Source organism: Panthera onca, chromosome A2, assembly GCF_046562875.1.
Source record: "Panthera onca isolate mPanOnc1 chromosome A2, mPanOnc1 haplotype 2, whole genome shotgun sequence".
Lineage (NCBI taxonomy): Eukaryota > Metazoa > Chordata > Mammalia > Carnivora > Felidae > Panthera > Panthera onca.
This window is the reverse complement of record NC_138340.1, coordinates 90,998,466-91,018,511: the sequence shown is the minus strand read 5'-3', so window position 1 is coordinate 91,018,511 and position 20,046 is coordinate 90,998,466. Positions and strand designations below refer to the sequence as shown.

Genomic DNA, 20,046 nt, shown 5'->3' with positions numbered 1-20,046 from the left:
ACAAATTATGTTCTCATCATTTTATCACCTAAGGTATGTGTTAAGGATAATCCTCTTGCAGTCAGTAAAAAGACTCACTATACCTGGATCTGTGTCACAGTTCCCTCAGTAATCTCATCATCTGCCACCTCTGTGGTTGCAGTCATGGTCACCTCAAAGCTCTGATCATTTTCTGAAACTTCAAGAAGAAAGAACAATTCAATTCCAATATAATAGCAAGTTATAATTATTAAAAAAATAAAATCCATGGGAAAAAATACGTGACCATCTAATTTCCTAGCACATTCCTTGCCAATTAAGTCTATGTCTATAAAGATACAGATATATATATATATATATGTTTAAGAGAAAGTCATTATGTACCTAATAAACACTAAGTAATGCTCTGGGTGGTGGGAAGACAGCAGTGAGCAAATAAAACAGAACTGTGCCTTCATGGTGCTTATATTCTAGTAAGGAAGACACGAAATTAACATATTATGTTGGGTGTTGATAAATGAGAAAAAAGTAAAGCAGGAAAGGGAATGCACTGGGGGGAGGAGATTGAAATTCTAGTTAACAGGAGAAGAGAAGTAACCCAGACTTGGAACAAAATGGGAAAGGGAGCTAGTCACACAGGTATCCTAAGAAAGAGCACTTCATGCAGAAGGAAAGCCATGGGCAGAGACTCTGAGATGGGGGCACATCTGGACTGTTCAAAGGGATGGCAAGTAGGATAGTGTAACCAGAGGACTGGTTCTGTGAGGACTTGTAGGCTAATGTAAAGACTTTGGCTTTAATTCTCAGATGGGAAACCACTGGAAGATACAGAGTGATATAATCTAATTTTTATTTTAACAGGATTACTTTGGCTACTAACAAGAAAACAGCCTGAAGGGTGGCAAGGGCACCGTGAAATCAGTTAAGAAGCTAACTCAATAATCCAGGTTAGAGAAGTCAGGGACTTGGCCCAGGGCCAAAGGCAAGTGAGGATGATGAGCAGTTCATACTGTGGATATATTTTGATATGAGAACCAACAGGATTTGTGGATAAACTAAATATGAAAGAAATTGACAACAAAAGGATGTTATTAAAGTTTTAAAAATCAGAGCTACTAGAAAAATGTACCTGCCATTAATGAAATGGGAAGATTTGTAGAAGCAGCAAATTTTAGAATTTAAGAAGTTTCATGGGTTGGTTTTAAACACACTACTTTGAGATACCTACTAAACATCTAGAGTTAAGATTAAGGTTGGACTGGAATAAATCTGAACATGATCACAAGAGACAGGATTTAAAACCACCAATTCTAGGGAATGAGAAAACAAAACAGAAGCAGCAGCCTAAGAATGGAGTCCTGGAGCACTCCAATTAGAGACTAGGGACATGTGGACAGGTCAGCCTAAGAGACTCAGAAGGCACAGACAGAAAGGTAGAAGAAAACTAGAAGAATGGTTCCCTGAAAGCCAAAAGACATTATTTCAGAGAAGACTGATAAATATTCTCAGAGTAATAAATACTGTCAAAAACTGTGGATAGATCAAGTGAAGACAAAGACTAAAACAAAAAATTCATCACTGGACTTAGCAACAAGATAGTCTCTGGAGACCCGGGAAGAACAATTTTGGTGAAGTGACAGAGATGAAGGCCAGACTGGAGTGGGTTTAAGGAAGAATGGGAGAAGAAATGGAGGGAAGTATATGGATTCTTTCAAAGTATTCTGCTCTTAAGGAAAGAGGAGAAGTTGGAGGGGAGCCCAAAGTGGGCTAACAGGACTTCTTATTTTAAAGAAGAAATTATAGTAGGTTTCTAACACTGATGGGAACGATCCAGTAGAGAATGAAAAGCTAATGATTCACGTGAGAAAGGAAGAAATCCTCCAACAATGTCCTTGAGTAGGTAGAAGGGATGGGATCTAGTAAAGTGAAGGGCTGGCCTTAGTGAGAAGAAAAGATGGGAACATACGGACACAGATTCATATGGACAGATTCATTTGTAGTGGTGGAAACTGGCAGAAATTATCTTCTGACTACTTCAATTTTCTCAGTAGGGTAGAAGCAAGGCTATCAGTTGAGAGTAACAAAGGTAGAGAAAATACTGGAGGTTTCAGGAATGTATGAAAGTCATCTCTGAGTGGGAGAAAAAACCATTCATTTGTTAAGTGTGGTGTGACTGGCAGGCAACAGTATGAGCCCACCTCAAGTTAATGATCATGAATTTAAAATAAGATCATTCAGCTTGCTTATGCTGTTTTTCAATTAGCTGTGCCAGTATAGACATGAATAGCCAGGCATATTTAACCAGGATTGTGGTTTCACTAAAAACAATGAAGTGAGAGAAGGAAAAAAAGGATTTGAGGGTAAATGCAACAGTGATTATAATGATTAATTATGAGCCAAACCTGGTAGGGAGGAAATAAAAGATGGAAGTGGAAAAGGAACAATGAAAAAGTGGTTAAGATCAGTGGGTCCCTGAGGGGCAAAGGATTCCAAGTGTTAGAGAGGATTAGACAAAGTAACCTGGAAAGAAAGGAAGTATTGGTACAAAAACAAAGTCTGAAGTAGATCACAAATGGACTCCACTTAACAGGTAATACCAAAGGAGGTAATGGGACTAATTAATGAAGTAGTCTGGAGAACAAAAGGCAGAAGAGGATAAAGTATTGGAACAATCATCTAAATGAATAACCACCAAGAGTTGTAAATATGAGTAGGGAATGGAGAAAATGTGGTGGCAGACAGTAGCAATAAGAAGTTGTAAGTGATTTAGAATGATTAACATGAGAGTTAAGATTTTTTTAAGGAACAAATTTTTTTTATCAGCTTTATAAAGCATGTAAAGAAAACGTGAACATTAAAATGAAATTTGAAGTTAAATCTTTAAAAACTAGTATTTACCTCCATCAAGTCCAGCAAACAACGACTTGCCCATTCAGTCAGTCCCAGATGATGGTGATGATACAGGACTTCATTTTTTTACGTGACTTTTTAATGGAGAAGTTTTCCTACGTTGATTTTATCAACATGCTTTTTACAAATCTAGGGAACAATACTTCAAGCCCACTTTTCACAAATTTAGTACTACTGTAAATATTAGGCTCTAGAACATTCTCCATATGTGATGATGCTCTGACCCCACAGCAAGTAGCTCAGGTCAGTACGTCCATATTATCATACCCAGTTAAGTGAAAGAGGGTGTGAAGGGTTCAGTGTGACACTGTACATAGAATATAATAGCAAATGGACTTTGAACCTACAGTCATGATCAAGGTACTCAACTTTACCCAAATGAATTAACCAGTCTTAATTTATGTCAAAATAATCCCTCAAAAATTCTGGCTTAATAAAAAATTTTCATCTTATTTTATGTCTTGGGGACATAATGTACAGCATGGGGACTATAGTTAATAACACTCTATGGTATTCTTGGAAAATGTTAAGAGAACTTATCTTGAAACTTTTCATCACAAGGAAAAAAGTGTTAACTATGAGTGGTGGCAGATGTTAACCAGACTTATTACGTTCATTCCACAACATATACAGATACCAAATTATCATGTTGTGAACCTGAGACTAATATGTTACATGTTAATTATATCTGAATTCAAAAAATTCTAGCTTGGAAAATGTCCATATAGGATTGTATCTGTATAGACATGCCAATCATGGCTGAATCACAACCTAATGATTGTCAAATTAGAGGAGTTTTAAAAAAATCCTATGAATCATCACTAGGAGTAAAGATCATTTAATTGGAAATACATATGTCACTGGAAGCAATATTAGCAATATTAACATTAATACTGTCTTTCCATAAAGTCTCACAGTAAACTGAAAATGGTTTCTGTTCAATTGGATAAACAATAAACTCTAAATAAAGAGTACACATCTACGTGTGAAGACAAAGTCTGCCATGATGAAAACCTAATCTTAGTTTTTTCCAAATGGATGAAGATGTGATTGCGCTTGATGCTGAGTGCAAAATCAAAGTTCTCAAAGACCAGAATGCTTGGGTATGACTTTAGGCAAGTTATTGTATCTCTCCGTGCCTTAGTTTTCCTAAAAAATTTATGAAACAGGGATCATAATACCTACTCTACAGCATGCTTTCTCAATGAGGGCAAAATATGCTTGCATCTAGGAGGGGTGTGTGTGGAAAAAAAGTATCCTCTTTGTTATTAAAATGCTACATATATACAGTACTTTAAAACACACACACACACACACACACACACACACACACACACACACACCAGTGTATCTGTGGTATTACAATTTCACTGGGGAGAGCATGATCAGGAGAAAATGTCTAAAAAAAGCTTGGGGTGGGGAGGGTGATAATTGTCAATGAAAAAGGCTGAAAAAATTCAAATAGGCAACATATGCAAAAGCATTTAGAGCCACGCCCACTCATTAAGTATTAGTAAAAAGAGGTTTTTTTTGACTAAATGAAGAGAAAAATAATGGGTCTAAGTCTACCTTGAAATGCCAACTTGATCTCGCACAAGCTAAAATCAGATTTCAAAAGGGAACTGCGTTCTTCGTACATGGTGACTTACGTGGAAGTGCAACAACTGATATGCAAGGAGTAGAATCATCAATACTCTGATCATCCTCAGAAGACAGACAAAGCCTTTTATGTGGAGGTTCAGTACTATCTTCTGAGTCTATTTCATCAGCTTCTAATGAAACAAAATAAAACAAAAATCTCAAAAATCTTCAAACCAATGAAGAAAAACCCACATCTTCAACAAGTGTGAAACAATCTTATCTATTTGCTCAGTTAACCCAGTTGTGCAAGTAGGACCCCCAACGACACTGCCGTCTCTATCCACAGTGCAGGGCCTCAGCTCCAATTTTTATGACAAGAACTATGAAGAGAGGTGCTACTTTTTAAACATCACACTTTGGTACTACCAACTATCTGTCTTTCCAAATATTTCACATGCAAAGACAGGGCTGGTTATTCAATTCACTCAGTTATTTACTGAATGCCTACTATGTGCTAAGTGCTGCGAACAGAACAATGACAGATACCCTTGACTGTCAAGGCACTCACAGGGTAATAGAGGAGATGACTAAACCGACAATTTCAAAATTGTGTTCTAAGAGCTATGCGAGGGGAATGAAGAAGCTGTTTCATGGGCAGAGGGGAGAGGCACTTAATTTAGACTACAGGTGAAGGTTTCCCAGAGGAAGTGTGTTGAACCGGAAAGAACTTGAATGAACAGAAACCAGGGGAAAATGATTATTACTGGCACTAGGAATAATTATTTGTGGTGACAGTATAGTATGAAAAGCTTAAGGTGTGTTAGGAAAATGAAGACAGCTATGAATTACTAGGACATAGGTATATGAAATGTGGCAGGAAGGGAGGCTAGCAGAAAAGCTGACATGGTAGGAGGCCATCACTGTGTTCTAAAAACCATGTGAAACTTAAAAAAAAAACAACAACAACCTTCCTCCACTACTGAGCATCATGACCAAGGTCAATGGCAGTATGAAAGATGAATTAGCAGGGAGACTTGTTAAAAAGCTACTGGGGCCTCCCAGGTGAGAAATGAGACTCTAAACTAAGAAAGGGGAACTTGAGACCAAGGAAGCAATGGACTCAAGAAACAAAATACTATCAACAAGTCTTCATGATAGAATGAATGTAGGAGATGAAAGAAGGGTTTATTCCTACCACATTTATGATCTGGGATACTAAGTAATGAAATTGAGAAAGAGAGAACCAGGTCTCGGAATTTTGTGAAAGATTTCAGTTTGGAACATGTGATATTTAAGGTGTCTATGAGAAACACAAAGAATTCAGAATAAAGACAGAAATTTGAATCATTTTAATAGGTAGGTGGTACTTAAAATCACAAGTTTGAATAAAATTACCAGAAATTAAGTATTGAATGAGAAGAGAAGATAAAACCTAGGTTGAACAAAGATAAACTTAAAGCAAAATGAATATAAATACGGAATAGGTAGAGAAGTGACAACAAAATCACAAGCCTCAGCCTCTTGAATCTTAACTGATTACAGATAATGATATTAAATCTTATTCAAATAGTCATGTAAAATCCTCTTCTACAGATTCCAGAAAAAATTGACAGGATTGCTTTTACATTTTTTAACGTGCTATATACATTGCCGGCACCAAATGATATCAAAGAGAAAGTGTTAATTACAGTTAATCCATCATCTTTGGAGGCCCAATTCATTCTACTTATTTATAAAGTAGCTACGAAGGTCAAAAAAGTTAAAATTTATGGCAAATTAAAAAAATATAAAGGTATATTTTAAAAACATAAAAATATAAATTAAGATTAATTCATAAGCCAAAAAGAGAACTCCCATTTCTATTATCCTAGCCCAAACTCTCAATCAGGGTAATAACGATCAAAGGGAATGTGAAATCCAGAAATCCAGAAAGATCCATAATTACATGTCAGCAAGTTTTCCTACCATTCTGAGGGCAATGAAGAATGAGGTTCCCGTCTGTGTCCTGAGTCAAAGTCACAGAGTTCACAGTTTCTACTGTTACTGTGTCAGAATCCTCTTCAACTGTGCTCATACTCAAATCTACATAATAGATTTCAGATTTAAAAAATTACTCCCAAATATGAACATAAAGTAGCCCCCAACTTCCCCCACCTCCCCATAAAAAAACCCTCACAATTTATACGTGCTATACAGTGCTCTTTATGTGAAATTCCAATGGCAGTACAGACTTGAAATTTTTCAAAAGGTTATATCCATGATTCAGAATAAAATGTAATAGTCTGCAAGAATCTGCTTCTCTAATTAACAACCTACAGCATTTTTTTAATGTTTATTTATTTTGAGGTGGGGGGAAGATAGAGAATCCAAGCAGGCTCCAGGCTGTCAGTGCAGAGCCCCACGTGGGGCTGGCTCTCAAAAACCGTGAGATCATGACCTGAGCCAAAATCAAGAGTCAGACACTTAACTGACTGAGCCCCCATAGCATTTAGTTTTTAAAAAGACTTGTTTTTACCACATCCAATGAAAAAGACTCTGTTCCAAATTGTTTCATCAATAAAATATGAGGTCTTATCAGTAAAACTCTCACCACTTTTTATTTACTGGCAACTTTGATACATTCAAATAGGTGTTTAACTTCTGATTCTTTCAGAAGATGGATTAAACCTTTTATCTTAGAAAGCATCGATAAATCTAAGAATTACTTCTCCAAAACACTTTTTACAAGTATGTAAGCTCTATTATTAGCTGAAACTAAGAACACTAAAAAATCATTCTCATCATTTTCCCCCCCTCATAATATTAAACAAGTACGTACATTCATCATTGACCAAATTGCTTTTTAAATGGATATAGTGCAAGGCCTTCTTTTGAAATAGAGAACTGATTTTGTTTAGAGGGCCTTCACCTGCTATTTTACACATATATCATTTTCCTCTTGTTCAGACAGACTGAATGATCAGAGTCTCACAGTATAATACCTCATGGCTAACGGAAGGAAATGTATTGAATTAAAATCAAGGGCCTGGCTGAAGTATTCCAGTTAACCTTACAATGTTCAATGAAGTTTTTCCCTTAATACTCAATTTTGTTCTTGTCCACATACTTTTTACCAACTAAACAAGAGGCCATAAGGCTTAATGTGTACTACTCACTCAGTATTTATTTGGTTCCTATACACAACATATTAGTCTGCTCATATATTTACCATTTATTTAAGTACATTTTCGCTTGCCAGAAAAACTTAAGATCTATTGATATTTACAGGGTGAAGACCCAGTGATTCGTTCAGGTTTTACTATACAAATCACTGCCTTAAAAGGACATAATTTTGCAATAATAAAAGACGACAGGTCCCAAATTCAAGATAAATAGAAATCACAATCTAGTTATAACCAAAATTTGCAAAACACAAGGTGACATCCTTGGAATAAAGGCAGGCTTACCTAGAAAATAGATGGATCAGGTATAGCCCTTCCCACAGAATCAAGTCGCCTTCCCTTAGACACCAGCATCACTTTCATGTTATCCAGATTGCTTCTTGCCCATATTCCTACCTCTGCAACACTCTGAAAAAGTAACAGCATTACACAATAAGGCTTAATAAGAACAAACAACTGTGTGCTAGCCGTATGCCCAGGACACTCTAGCCTCAATCCTCTGTGATGTCTTAACTAGAAAAAGAATGACAAAAACCAGAATTCTTTTCTAAACAGACCTTTTAGAACTCAGCCTCTAAAAGTATTCCCCAGTGAAAGGCAGAAATGATGAGATCTGTACCTATTAAGTTCATTTAGAGGCAGTTTCTCAACCTCAACAGGCAAACAGTCTCAGAAAAAATAGGTTAAACTATGCTACTAGTTCAATGAACTGTAGACCAAGGTATGTGCAACATGACCCAAGATGTAGAGTGCCACAAATGTTACTAGTAACTGTATTTTTTCTTTGTAACAATTTACTAACACCTCTTTATACATAATACCGTATTTCATCCTAAAGCATTACAAACTGTATCCTATCTGTGATCAAACCTGCCTACAGATCTGTGGAAAAAAGAAACCCTCAACAGTTGAGCCAGAAAGGTAAATTACAAGCAAGCTCTTGAATGCAATGTGAAACTTACAAAATCTGAAATGATTTTTAAAGGTTTGTTTCAATAAACTCCTCATTATCATCCCAAACCTTCAACCAAAGAATCAAAAAGTACAGCAGGATTCGAGATTCAAGGGAATGATTCAGCAAAAATTAATGATTAACATTTCATTTTAGCAATGTTCTAATTAGAACTCATCTCCAAGATGGTTATATTTGGAGAATTGCTACTCATAAATAAGTCTGCAGTGAAAAGGTAGAGATCCTACTAGGGTCAACTCCAGTCAACTATTAAATTTCATGTTTTTCTTATTTCTGAATCCATTAAATTTTCTTTAAAAGGTGGTAATACTGAAGATAGAGAAATTCAATTCTAAAAAAAAATCCATAAACTTACCAAAAGCAGAGTTCACTCTCTTTGTGTATGTTTGTAAACGTGTATACACTACAGTGTACAAGCAACTTATATTTTGCTTTTTAAGAATTAATTCACATTAAACAGTATGATGAAACCTAACTGAAGCTAGGTACCTAACTGAAGTTTTCTGTATCACTTAGAATTTACACCATATTAAAAAAATGATATTATTTAACAATGACCCTATCGATGGACATTTATGTTTTTCCTAATTTTTCATTTACTTAAAACATACTGGAACATTTATATACTCTATTTCCTTGAACATTAATGGAAATTATTACATGAAAGAAAATGACAAAATTTAGAACTTTTTAAATTTTTTAAATTTTACTTATGTATTTTGGGAGAGAGACAGAGCATGAGCAAGGGGAGGGGCAGACAGAGGGAGGGAGAATCTGTACTGACAGAGTGGAGCCCAATGTGGGGCTTGAACTGTGAGTTCACGACCTAAGCCAAAATCAAGTCGGATGCTTAACTGAGTGAACCATGCAGGTGCCCCAAAATTTAGAACTCTTAAGTCACACTGAGACAGGGAAACTGTAAAGGACCTATGAAAAAGAGCTGGTTTCTATTCGTTTTCCTGCTTCTATTTTTGCCAATACCTGCACTCCCACCTTACACATGCCTTAATATATGTCCCCCTTGTAAGGGTCAAGGAGTTAATTATTTCTTTGACGTCTTCCACTACAACTGATAACAACTTTGAAGTGGCCAGGTGAGGTCCTCATGAAAGTTCTCCAAGACCACTGACTCCAAACACCTTGACAAAAGACCCTGGCTCCAGAGCATAAGTGACTTATGGAGGACACCTGAGCACTCGTCCTTGTTTGATCAGTTACTGGAAGCCTGAGAGGACATGTACACCAGGCCACTATCCTTAATAAAAACTCCAGACCCCCCCAAGCAAAGATGAGACTCATGCTCCTTTTCCTTTCTGAGTCTCCCAGATGCTCTGTATCTGCTGTCTCCAATATCTTCATTAAACTCTGTCCTCCCTTCTTGCTGGCTTGAGCCTGATCTCCATCCTGCGTGAAGCTTACAACCCTTTTGGCTGGTCCTGTGGGACCCCTTCTGAGTCCTCTGACCTGGCCTGCCTGCATCAGTTTTCCAGAAATGTTGTTCAAATTTATATCCAAACCAAGGAAGTATAATCTCTATTCCTGGCAACCGTTCTTTTGTTAAAAAGAAAGCACAAAGCAAGAAACAGCACAAGACTTCATTTGATAGGTGCAAAACAGTCACAGGTTTAGCATTTTAATCAATGTCATCTCAGGACCCAAATTAATCCAAAACTCTAAGAAAAAATAAAGGCAGATTTGAGGCAATATGGAGATAAAGTGAGATAACAGTGTAAGAAAAAAGGGAGTCTGAAACAGCTAGCTAGATGCAATCAGTATTTCATTCTTGACAAGCTGTATTGATTACAGGTGATTCCATGCAGTGTGCGGTGTACCAGCTTTAAATAAGAAATCTGGGTTCGGTTTTTAAAGTTCAGCAACCATGTTTGAGACTAGTAAATGGTTCTAAGGTGCTGTGCAAATTAACAAGCATATGTGGTCAATCAACAAATATTTATCACATGTCTACTATCTACATGTTAGGCGCTCTCTAGGCATTGGGGATATGGTAGTCACTTTTATTTTTTTACCATCTTGCTCTCGACTCATTTTCCAGGGGTCTCTCCCATTTCCCACCATAGTTAGAGCTACAAGGTCTAACTTAAATATCTTAAATATTATTAATATTTAAGAAACTGACCTGGTTTTACCTTCAATTATTTTTATTAGGTAACACATTTACATGGTTCAAAATTCAAAATATAAAGAGGGTTATACAGTTTAGTCTACTTCCCGTTCCAGTTCCCCAGTCATCCAGCCCCCCTCCCTGTATAGGTGAACTCATCAATTTCTCAGGCTTCCTTACACTTATCTTATGCATTGAGAAGTCAATACAGCCCTTCCTACTCTTCCTACACATACTCTTTTTACAGAAATAGTATCATACTACCAACACTGAACAGTACCTTAAAGGCTACTTTCCACTGCCTCAGCAGCAAGATGAGGAGACATCACTACAGCACGCAACTGCAAGGTAGCCAACGGATTAGCAATGGCAAAGTCCCTAAAGTGGGACCGCTTTGGCCTGTTGCAGGAAAAAAAAAAAAAAAAAAAAACAACCCCACAGCTGGTATCGCAGAGGCTTTCCATAAAGAGGGAGAGCAGCTGAACTGAAGATTGGAGATAAAGACTGGGGCAGATCTCACAAGGCTGTACAAATCCTTGGACGATTTTCAGTTGAGGAATATAATTTACATTTTTAAAAGATCACTTAGACTGCAGTATGGAGAATGGATAGGTAAGTCAGAAGAGATGAAAGCAAAGGAAGGAGGCTGGAAAAAGGATATATTTTGGAGGTAGTGTTGACAGGATCTGCTGAATGAAGAGATGATGGAGATTAAGAGAAAGTGAACTATCTCAAGCTGTTTCCTAGGCTTCTGGCTTTAACAGCTGAGTTTGGGGGCACTTAGATATATTTCATTACGTATTTGCATTACTATTTGTATGAGTAATTAAAGTTGTAAGACATTCAAATGAAGATATTAAGTTGACAGGTGGAAGCTGGAATTCAACAAACAGGATTAGACCTATGAAGACAAACTTAAGTTGGTGGCATGCAAGTACTTTTTAAAAAGATCACCCAGAGAGATCGTGGTACAAAACGCTTATAAGGGAACATTTATATTCGCATTTAAATAAATATGTTTCTTTTCATCTAAAGCTCCCAATGAGTGAGAACCCTATTTAACGTAGAACAAAAGAACAACTCTGGATCTAGTGTTTAATACAGAATTCAAAGAAATGAATCCTTCACCCTACTTCATTCTGGTATTGATGGAAAGTTCTTATTCAATGGATTATCTTAGACTGGTGTTTTCATCAACTGAATCTACATACAGGTATAACTCATTTTATCACGCTTCACAGAAAGGGAGTTATTTTATAAACTGAAGGTTTATAGCAATCTTGCATTAAGCAAGCCTATCCACACTATACTTCCAACAGGTCACTCAGGTCTGTGTCACATTTTGGTAATTCTCAAACTATTTCCAACTTTTTCATTATTACAGTTGACCTTTGAACAATACATATTTGAACTGAATGTGTCCACTTATATGTGGATTTTTTTACAATACAGTACTGTAAATGTATTTTCTTAGCCATGTTTTTCCTCTACTGTAAGAATACAATATATGATACATTTAACATACAAAATGTGTTAATTGACTGTTATTATTAAGTCTTCTCAGCAAGAGTAGGTTATTAGTAGTTTTGGGGGAGTCAAAAGTTATACATGGATTTCTGACTGCCCAGAGGGGCATCACCCCTAAGCTCCCATTATAAGCTCCCAAGAACTGTATACTGGCTGTGGCCATCTGTGATCAGTGATTAAGACTAGCTGAAAGCTCAGGTGATATTTTTTAATATAGGCACATTGAATATACATACAATGCATGTGTATACACATTGAGTTTTTTGACATGCTATTCACGTTTTTAAATGAACTACCGTAAAGTATAAACAGAACTTTTACATGCACTGGGAAACCAAAACTCATTTGACTTGTTTTATTGCAACCTTTCCTGCAGCAGTATGGGATTGAGCCTGCAGTTATTTCTTTTTTAAATATATATATTTTTAAGTTTATTTTGAGAGACAAAGGGGTAGGGGGTGGCAGCAGAGAGGGAGGGAATCCCAACCTGCACTGATAGTGCTGAACTTGATGCAGGGCTTGAGCCCACGAACTGCAACATCATGACCTGAGCCAAGATCAAGCAAGAGTCGACGCTTAACTGAATGAGCCACCCAGGAACCCCTCCTCTGTAACGTTTTTGTGATGTTCTTCCAAACATACTGTCACATCTTTTAGAACTTTTTTTGCATTTATTTTTTTTGTAGTATTTTTCACTATGTCTACTTACTCTTCCACAGCATTTTTAATGGGTACTTAGTATCTAAGTTTATCTCACCATGATCCTATAAATGAACATTTTTCTTTGAGGTCATACTATTATAAAGACCTCATACTGACCACCAACATACCGATCATTGCATATAACTAATGCCTTAGGACACGCTTATAAGTGGATTTGCTTAGTAATATTTAATAAAGATGTGTTTGAAAATAATCTGAAAGAATAAACCTCTTTGCTAATTAGAAAGTCTTAGTGGAAGAGAATAATTAACAAATGCTTGTATCCTCAACATGTGTACACAGCGGGCTGGCAGAATAGAAAGCTGCAGAATATTGATTTTATTCAAGATAGGAATAGGGACTTGAGGTTGAATGCTTCGGATTGTTGTTCCAGGCCCATGGGGATTTGCTTTTCTGTACACTTTGTGGAAAAGTCTGAGAAGCAAAGCTACAAATAAACATAAAGCATACTAGACTAAGGTAACAAATGATCACTAATAGCTGAGTTTTAGTGGCAAAATATAGCTGTATGCCATATCAATAGTTGTTTATAGAGTTTATTTTAACAGGCTTTAGTCACTTACGCTTTGATTTTAACTATGGACAATTGAAAACAACGTCTAAGAGATTTCTTGGCAACATGGTTCATTTCAAGGTGTAGCATTTCATACCTGGTCTGGCAACAATGTTGCTTATTAAAAACAAAGAATATTTTTTACCCAGTGCATGATTTAAGAGCTTATAATATGTATTTGGCTACATTTAAAAATTTTATTCATTCAAAACTGAGCACTTCATGCAAGGTACCATTAGAAGCTCTTTAAATGATGGTAAATAAAGATCAGTGTTCACAACCCACTGCTGGAAGAATGGCCTGACAACAGTGTACACAGCCAAAATGACAGCTAAGAAAAAGGGATCGTGTAAATAAATAAAATTAAAAACTGTTCATAAAGGGCTCTCCAGTGTGCCTTTTCCTGACAGCTTCTGGGATTCAGTCATGGAATGGAGTATCTTCCCACAAACTTGAAGCAGCAGACATGTTAAACAGGTTCCTTCTTTTATTTATCATTTATCTTTATGGAATCAAAACAAAACCAAAACCTATTTGTGATTTCTATTACAAGGATTTTCTTCACAAAATGAAAAAAAGAGGGGGCGATGATACGAAAGCACACACATTTAATATCTCTGTACATTTAGCATACTTGGCACAGTTTATCATTTTCTCAGGTCACTTCATATCCTTTGAGGACAGAAAAAGCTTTGGAACTGAAATTACAAAGCATTTAAAGGTACAGCAATTCAAAAACAATTCTTTTATATGGGGGAAAAAAGTGCTGACGATTAGGGCAGTAAGAGAAAATTGACTATTAAAAAGAAAACTCCATTCCAAGAAGACAGATTACCATCTCCTGTTAAATAAGCAGCCTCTAAGACATTAGAACTCTTCCTAAACTTCATTGCTACTCGAAACTTTTGACGTCCCCGCAACAAATGAAAGTGTGTGTTCAGTATGATCTAGGACCTCAATACTTTAAACAACTTCCCTGCCCCACTAAATTTTTAACATCTATGTGCCAGGTTGTAAATCCCTAGGGATGCTCGTGTTTCACATTAGTGCATTCATCTTCACAGGTGTTAACTTAAGCCAATGTACTTAATGGAGCATGACAAAAGCAACTGCTTATAATAATGAGAGGTTACTGTCAGGACATACAAATTTATTACAACGTTAATAAAAACTATAGGGTCTGTAGATGTTGGAGAGATAAGTGAGGTGAATAAAAAGAAAGGCATTATGTGGGGGAAGGGAAGGACTAGTTTTGTTTTTATTTCAACAGTAACTAGCCATTTCTAACCTTACAAATAGGCTTCTCTCTCTCACTGCCTCAGGGTGAAAGGAGATAAACTTGCCCCATCTTTAAAGAAAAAGAAAAAGCCAGTAAAGAGAAGTGAACTTAAAAAAGACTCAAGAGGACAGGTCTTCTTTTGATATAATTCTATCAGTAATCCTTTTCCAGCCACACTCTGCTTCCAAAGATCGAATCCTAATTCCAAAATGTTCTTGTGATTGCTTCCTCTCAAAATACTTTTAAAATCTCAACATTCTGAAATACAGAGTATATATTTATTCATCTAACTGCTCAAAGTATGAACTTAAAGTTCTAAGCAAGAATGCAATGCCCAGTACTTACTGATTAACTGTAGATGAAGACAGGGCAATAGCATTTTGGCTCCACCATCTAGCTCAACTGCAATCAATTAAAGAGATTCACGCAGAAAATGCAGATTCTAGATCAGTCCCAAAAAGCATATTTTGGTGTGAGCCTATCAACTAAAGTAGTAAAAAAAAAAAAAAAAAAAATTAGCTTTTTGGTGGCACATAAGTATATGGAAGTAAAAATAATGAGATAAAATTATCACAAAACATGAAATGTATTTTTCTTCATAACTGTAATTTTTCCCCCTGACAAATTCAAGCTGTTTTTTTTTTGCCCCTGGTGAATGAAACAACTCTCACATCAAATTTTACACCCTGGCAATTTTTTCCTAATGCTGAGAGATTTAATTTTAATTTTTTCTTAAAACTTAACTAAATTTCTGTATCTGAGCCTAATAAACCATCTCTTATCACTACACCTTCTTAGTAAAACGCTACGTTTTCGGCATATTATCACCAGAGTCTTTAAATGTTACAGCGGTGGTAATTACTCAAATTACTAAAAACCAGAAAACAGTGATACTAAAAAGCTGGGAACAAATTTAAAGCCAGCTCACAGAAAGAATCCTAATGGGAAAATATGAAACCCTTCGAAAAAGAAAAAAAGATTTTCCGTTTGTAAAACTTTCAACACAATGGAAGAATATTTTCTTACTTAGACTGTAGCTTAAACGCTATAAATGGTTAATCGTCTTTCACGAATTAAAAATAAAAGTATTATTAGTACAAGATCAAAAATTTCGAAACGGTATATTCTATGCTGACAACATTGCATATTCGAAAGTCACCCTACAAAATACGCATTTTATCGGATGTCCCAACAACCTGCCTCGCCTGTCAGAAGGAACACAGACGATCAATCAAGTTATGAGAAAGCAACCACACACTGCATTTGAATTTCCAAATTCAATCATGCAAAGTAGAGATAAGTCCTGACTTATATTTCATGTAATTGTAACCCTCCCCTTAACTTCACCGAATATTATTATAAAAATACATGCTGTATCATTCAACCGCATAGAACGGCACTTGGCCACCTCTACTGTCGTATCTATGCCGGAGAATGGGTCAAAACAAAGTATATTTTTAAGGACAAGAAGATTAAAAAATTTAAAAACTCATTCAGAACTCAACATATGACGATTACTACTTTGCAGACGCATTTTACTGTTCTCGGCACGACTAGGGCACTCTCACTCGCAGTTAGTCCCTGCCCCTCCTTCTTAAAAGAGCCTGACATATTATGGCCAAGCAACCCCGATTCCCTCGGCACGGGCCTTGAATAGCAGAGCTAGAATGAATCCCAAAAGATGGAAGAGTCTAAGACGCAAACAAGGTAAAAGAAAAAAAAAAGGGGGGAGGGGGGACAAGACCCGCCCAACTCTCTCAAGCCCACCTCTCTTCAATGGACTACATAAGCCTGAAAAGGAAATAAACAAAAAAGGAACACCAAGAGAAAGCAACTAAGGCTCCCTTACTCTCTGCATTCTCGGGCCCAATTCTCTACCGAAGCTCTCGGCCCACCCCACCCCCAGGGGTCCCGGCGCCATTTAGCTCCTCCGAAGCCGCCGCCATTTTCCGCCCCCGCCGGATCGCTGCTGCGCCTCGGCGGCCGCTCGCTACCCCACTCAGTAGCCCGAGCCACTGCCGCGGGCCGGGCCCCGAGAGGGAGGCCCTGGCCTGAGCGTGCGGGGACGGCAGCTTCAGCGTCACGAAGGCCCAGCTCCGACCCCGCCCGCGGTGCCCGAGCGCCCAGAGCCTGCGCCGGCCGGCGGGAACAGGATGGCAGCAAGGGGGCCGGACAGGCTCCACTGGGCGGAGCGGCCCTGGCGGCGGTTGGGACCTGAAGGTTCCATCGCACTTACTTCCTGTTTTGGGTCCGGGCACTTTGGAAGAACCAGGATGGAGGCTCCAAAAAATACCAGGATGGAGGAAGCAGCCACGGGCAAGAGTGGCTGCAGCTGGAGTGAGCGAGCGCGACAAGCCACCGGAAACGGAGCTACGGCCGCGCCCCGCCCCCAGCCCCCGCACGCTCCCCCTCCCGCGCTCCGCTCCCTCGGGACTGCTGTGTCTGTTGGCTGCTCGCGTCACTTCCGACCAAGTCGGAGCGCGAAAAAAGGTCTCGGGTAATTGGAGCTTCGGTACCGTTCTGGGTAACGTTCGTTTGCGGTCCGCAGCTTCTCTTTTCCTACTGGGAAACCTCGGTACTGACATTTCCGCTGCTGATGCTGTAAAGAAGGCCCATCTTTCTTTGGCGTAACTGGGGTCTTTCTGGCTCTGGTGGCAGTGGCGCCCCGCTGGCCGAGTTTCATAAATTCGCAGAGCTCAGAGCGGAGACAGCCGGGTGTGGAACGGAGTGAATGCCGTGTCTAGATGCAAAAGAAAGTTGGAAATTCTGTGTGGCCTTTCACACTTAGTTTGCGTTGCCCTAGGCGCTCGGTGTGAGGTGTACCCTCTTTGGGCGTGTGATGTTGTTCTGGTCAAATGTATCCTTTGTGAGCGAAGGGAGGTGCTACTATAATGCACAGTCCGTCTTGAAGCGTAGGTTTTCTAAGCCAGCTGCTCTTGAGTAAGTGGGAAGCTTTTAGGAAGGACCTATACTCGGACCGAGCCCCTAGACCAGCCTTTTAGAAGCTCTATGAGACCCTGGCAGAGATTTTGTTTGTAGAGTTTTAAGGCGTTGAAAATCTTTTGGTGTAGTGGTGTGAAACTGTTACAACTCTGTATGATTCCGAACTCATTTTACTTGTTTATAAAACTAAATACGTTGTAGTCTTTTTTTTCTGTATTGGCATGAAGGGAGATTAAAAGTTAGACTTGACTGATGTTCTTGATTCCAACAGCTTTGTGTAGACTCACACTACATTGACACAAGGGGAATGTAGTCAGCATCAGTCGTAAAGGTCAAATAAAGGCTCTGCAGAACGTGAATATGTACTACTAAGTTGGTCCTAAGGAATTAATGAGATTAGTAATACTTAGTAATTTCTCCCCCTCCATTATCTTAGCATGTTTTGATTTTGCCACAAAGTTGTGGTTTCCTTTGACTACAAAGTATAGTTGAAAGACTTTGTGGAAAGAATAATTCATCAAAGAAACATGGAGGAGGAGGACAAAAAAAAAACCACACTGACACGGGTTTAGAAACTTATTATTTAGATTTTAAGCCAAATGTACTTAGTTTTCACCAGTGGTACCCATTACCATGCTATTCTTTACAGTAAAATAATTTCTCAGCCATAAATGCTGGGTTTCACAAAGGGACGACAACGAGATACTTTTATACACCTATTAGAATGACTAAAAAAAAAAAAAAAATCCGCAGACAACACCAAATTCTTGTGAGGATGTGCAACAAACGGAACTCTCATTAATTGCTAGTGGGAATGCAAAAGGTTACAGTCACTTTTAGAGACAGTTTGGCAGTTTCTTACAGAACTAAACATTCTTACTATATGATCCAACAAATTGCTCCTTGATATTTACTCGAGTTGAAAACTTATGTCTGTGTAAAAACCTGCATGCAGATATTTATAGCAATTTTATTCATAATTGCCAAAACTTGGAAGAAACCGGGTTGTACTTTAGTATGTGAAGGGATAAATTGTGCTACATCTGTACAGCAGAGTATTATCCAATGCTAAAAAGCAATGAACTATCAAGCTATGAAAAGACACGAAGGAAGCCTAAATGCATATAACCAAGTGAAGTCATTCTAAAAAAGTTACATACAGTATGATTCAAACTAGATGATACTCTGGAAAGGGCAAAATTGGAGACAGTACAAAAGATCAGCAGTTGCCAAGGTTTGGGGCTGGAGAGAGGAATAGATGGAGCAGAGGGTATTGAAGGCAGTGAAACAATTCTCTTTGATATAATGGTAGATAGAAGTCCTTCTACATTTATCATACCCCACAAAATGTAAAACACCCTATTGTGAACCCTAATGTGAACTATGGACTTTGGGTTCATCATTTGTAACAAATGTACCGCGCTGGTAGATGATGTTAATACGGGAGGAGACTATGCATGTGTAGGGCAGGCGGTATATGGGAAGTCTGTACCTTTGTCTCAATTTTGCTCTGAATCTTAGACTACTCTAAAAAAAAAAAAAATCTATTTAAAAGAAAGAATGAAAAGGCTAGATAAGCTTTTGGATTTGGACAACATGAGCCAGCATTTTTTGAGTGCTTACGTGTCAAATGTTTTACATGTCTTAAACTCATTTAATGTTCACAAGTGCCAAATTCATTAGTACAGTTATTACAAATGAATCCTCTTTTAGACAACCAAAAAAAAAAAAAAAAGGAAAAAAATGTCAAGGGACACACAGCACATAAGTAAATGGTAGAGTCAGAATTGAAGCCTCAGCTCAGACCGTACAGTTTTGCAGTTTGCAAAGTACACTTTGGTAACAGCCTTTTTATAATGAAAACAAATAATTACAACCAGTTTCCAGAGTCTTAACTGGAAGATGGACATGTTTGGCCAATTTTCAAAAATGAATGCCAGAAGCAGCGTTTTATTACATCTAACTTTATTACCAATATGTGATACTTTGCATTCCATTATGGTTATGACGTAAATCACTCAATTTCTAAATAAGTACATAGGCAAAACCATGAGGTTGAATAGTGTTGAGGAATGATGTTGGAGGTTGACCTGAGTGTGCATCTTGGCTTTATTGCTTAGTAGTGGATATGGTACCTCACCACGTAGCTGCATTAGCCTTCAAAAAATGGGAATAATAAAATCTACCGCCCCAAATAATGGAGGCATGCTTTGCACAGAGCCTGACATGTGTAGAAAGCACTTAAAAATGGAAACTAATAAACCCCTGAATTAGAAAAGCAATTACTCTCAGAGC

The 20,046-nt window shown here is 37.8% G+C and overlaps 1 protein-coding gene across 6 annotated transcripts in view; it reads right to left on the bottom strand.

Moving 5' to 3' along the window:
• DMTF1 (cyclin D binding myb like transcription factor 1) overlaps positions 1-17,582 on the bottom strand; it is a 50,014-nt gene extending 32,432 nt beyond the window's left edge. Inside the window, exons 1-6 of one of the 6 annotated variants that reach the window (XM_060632379.3) lie at positions 17,045-17,160; positions 15,154-15,293; positions 7,917-8,039; positions 6,436-6,552; positions 4,539-4,661; positions 84-178 (exon numbers count right to left, since the gene is read on the bottom strand). In XM_060632379.3, the coding sequence (XP_060488362.1) occupies positions 84-178; positions 4,539-4,661; positions 6,436-6,544 (327 nt within the window). In that variant the 5' untranslated portion in view covers positions 6,545-6,552; positions 7,917-8,039; positions 15,154-15,293; positions 17,045-17,160. Of the gene's footprint in view, positions 1-83; positions 179-2,877; positions 2,985-4,538; positions 4,662-6,435; positions 6,553-7,916; positions 8,040-15,153; positions 15,294-16,657; positions 16,944-17,044; positions 17,161-17,324 lie in introns of those variants that run through there. The other 5 variants (XM_060632378.3, XM_060632380.3, XM_060632381.3 and 2 more) reach the window with 5 other exon arrangements.
• Between the last annotated feature and the right edge of the window lie 2,464 nt (positions 17,583-20,046).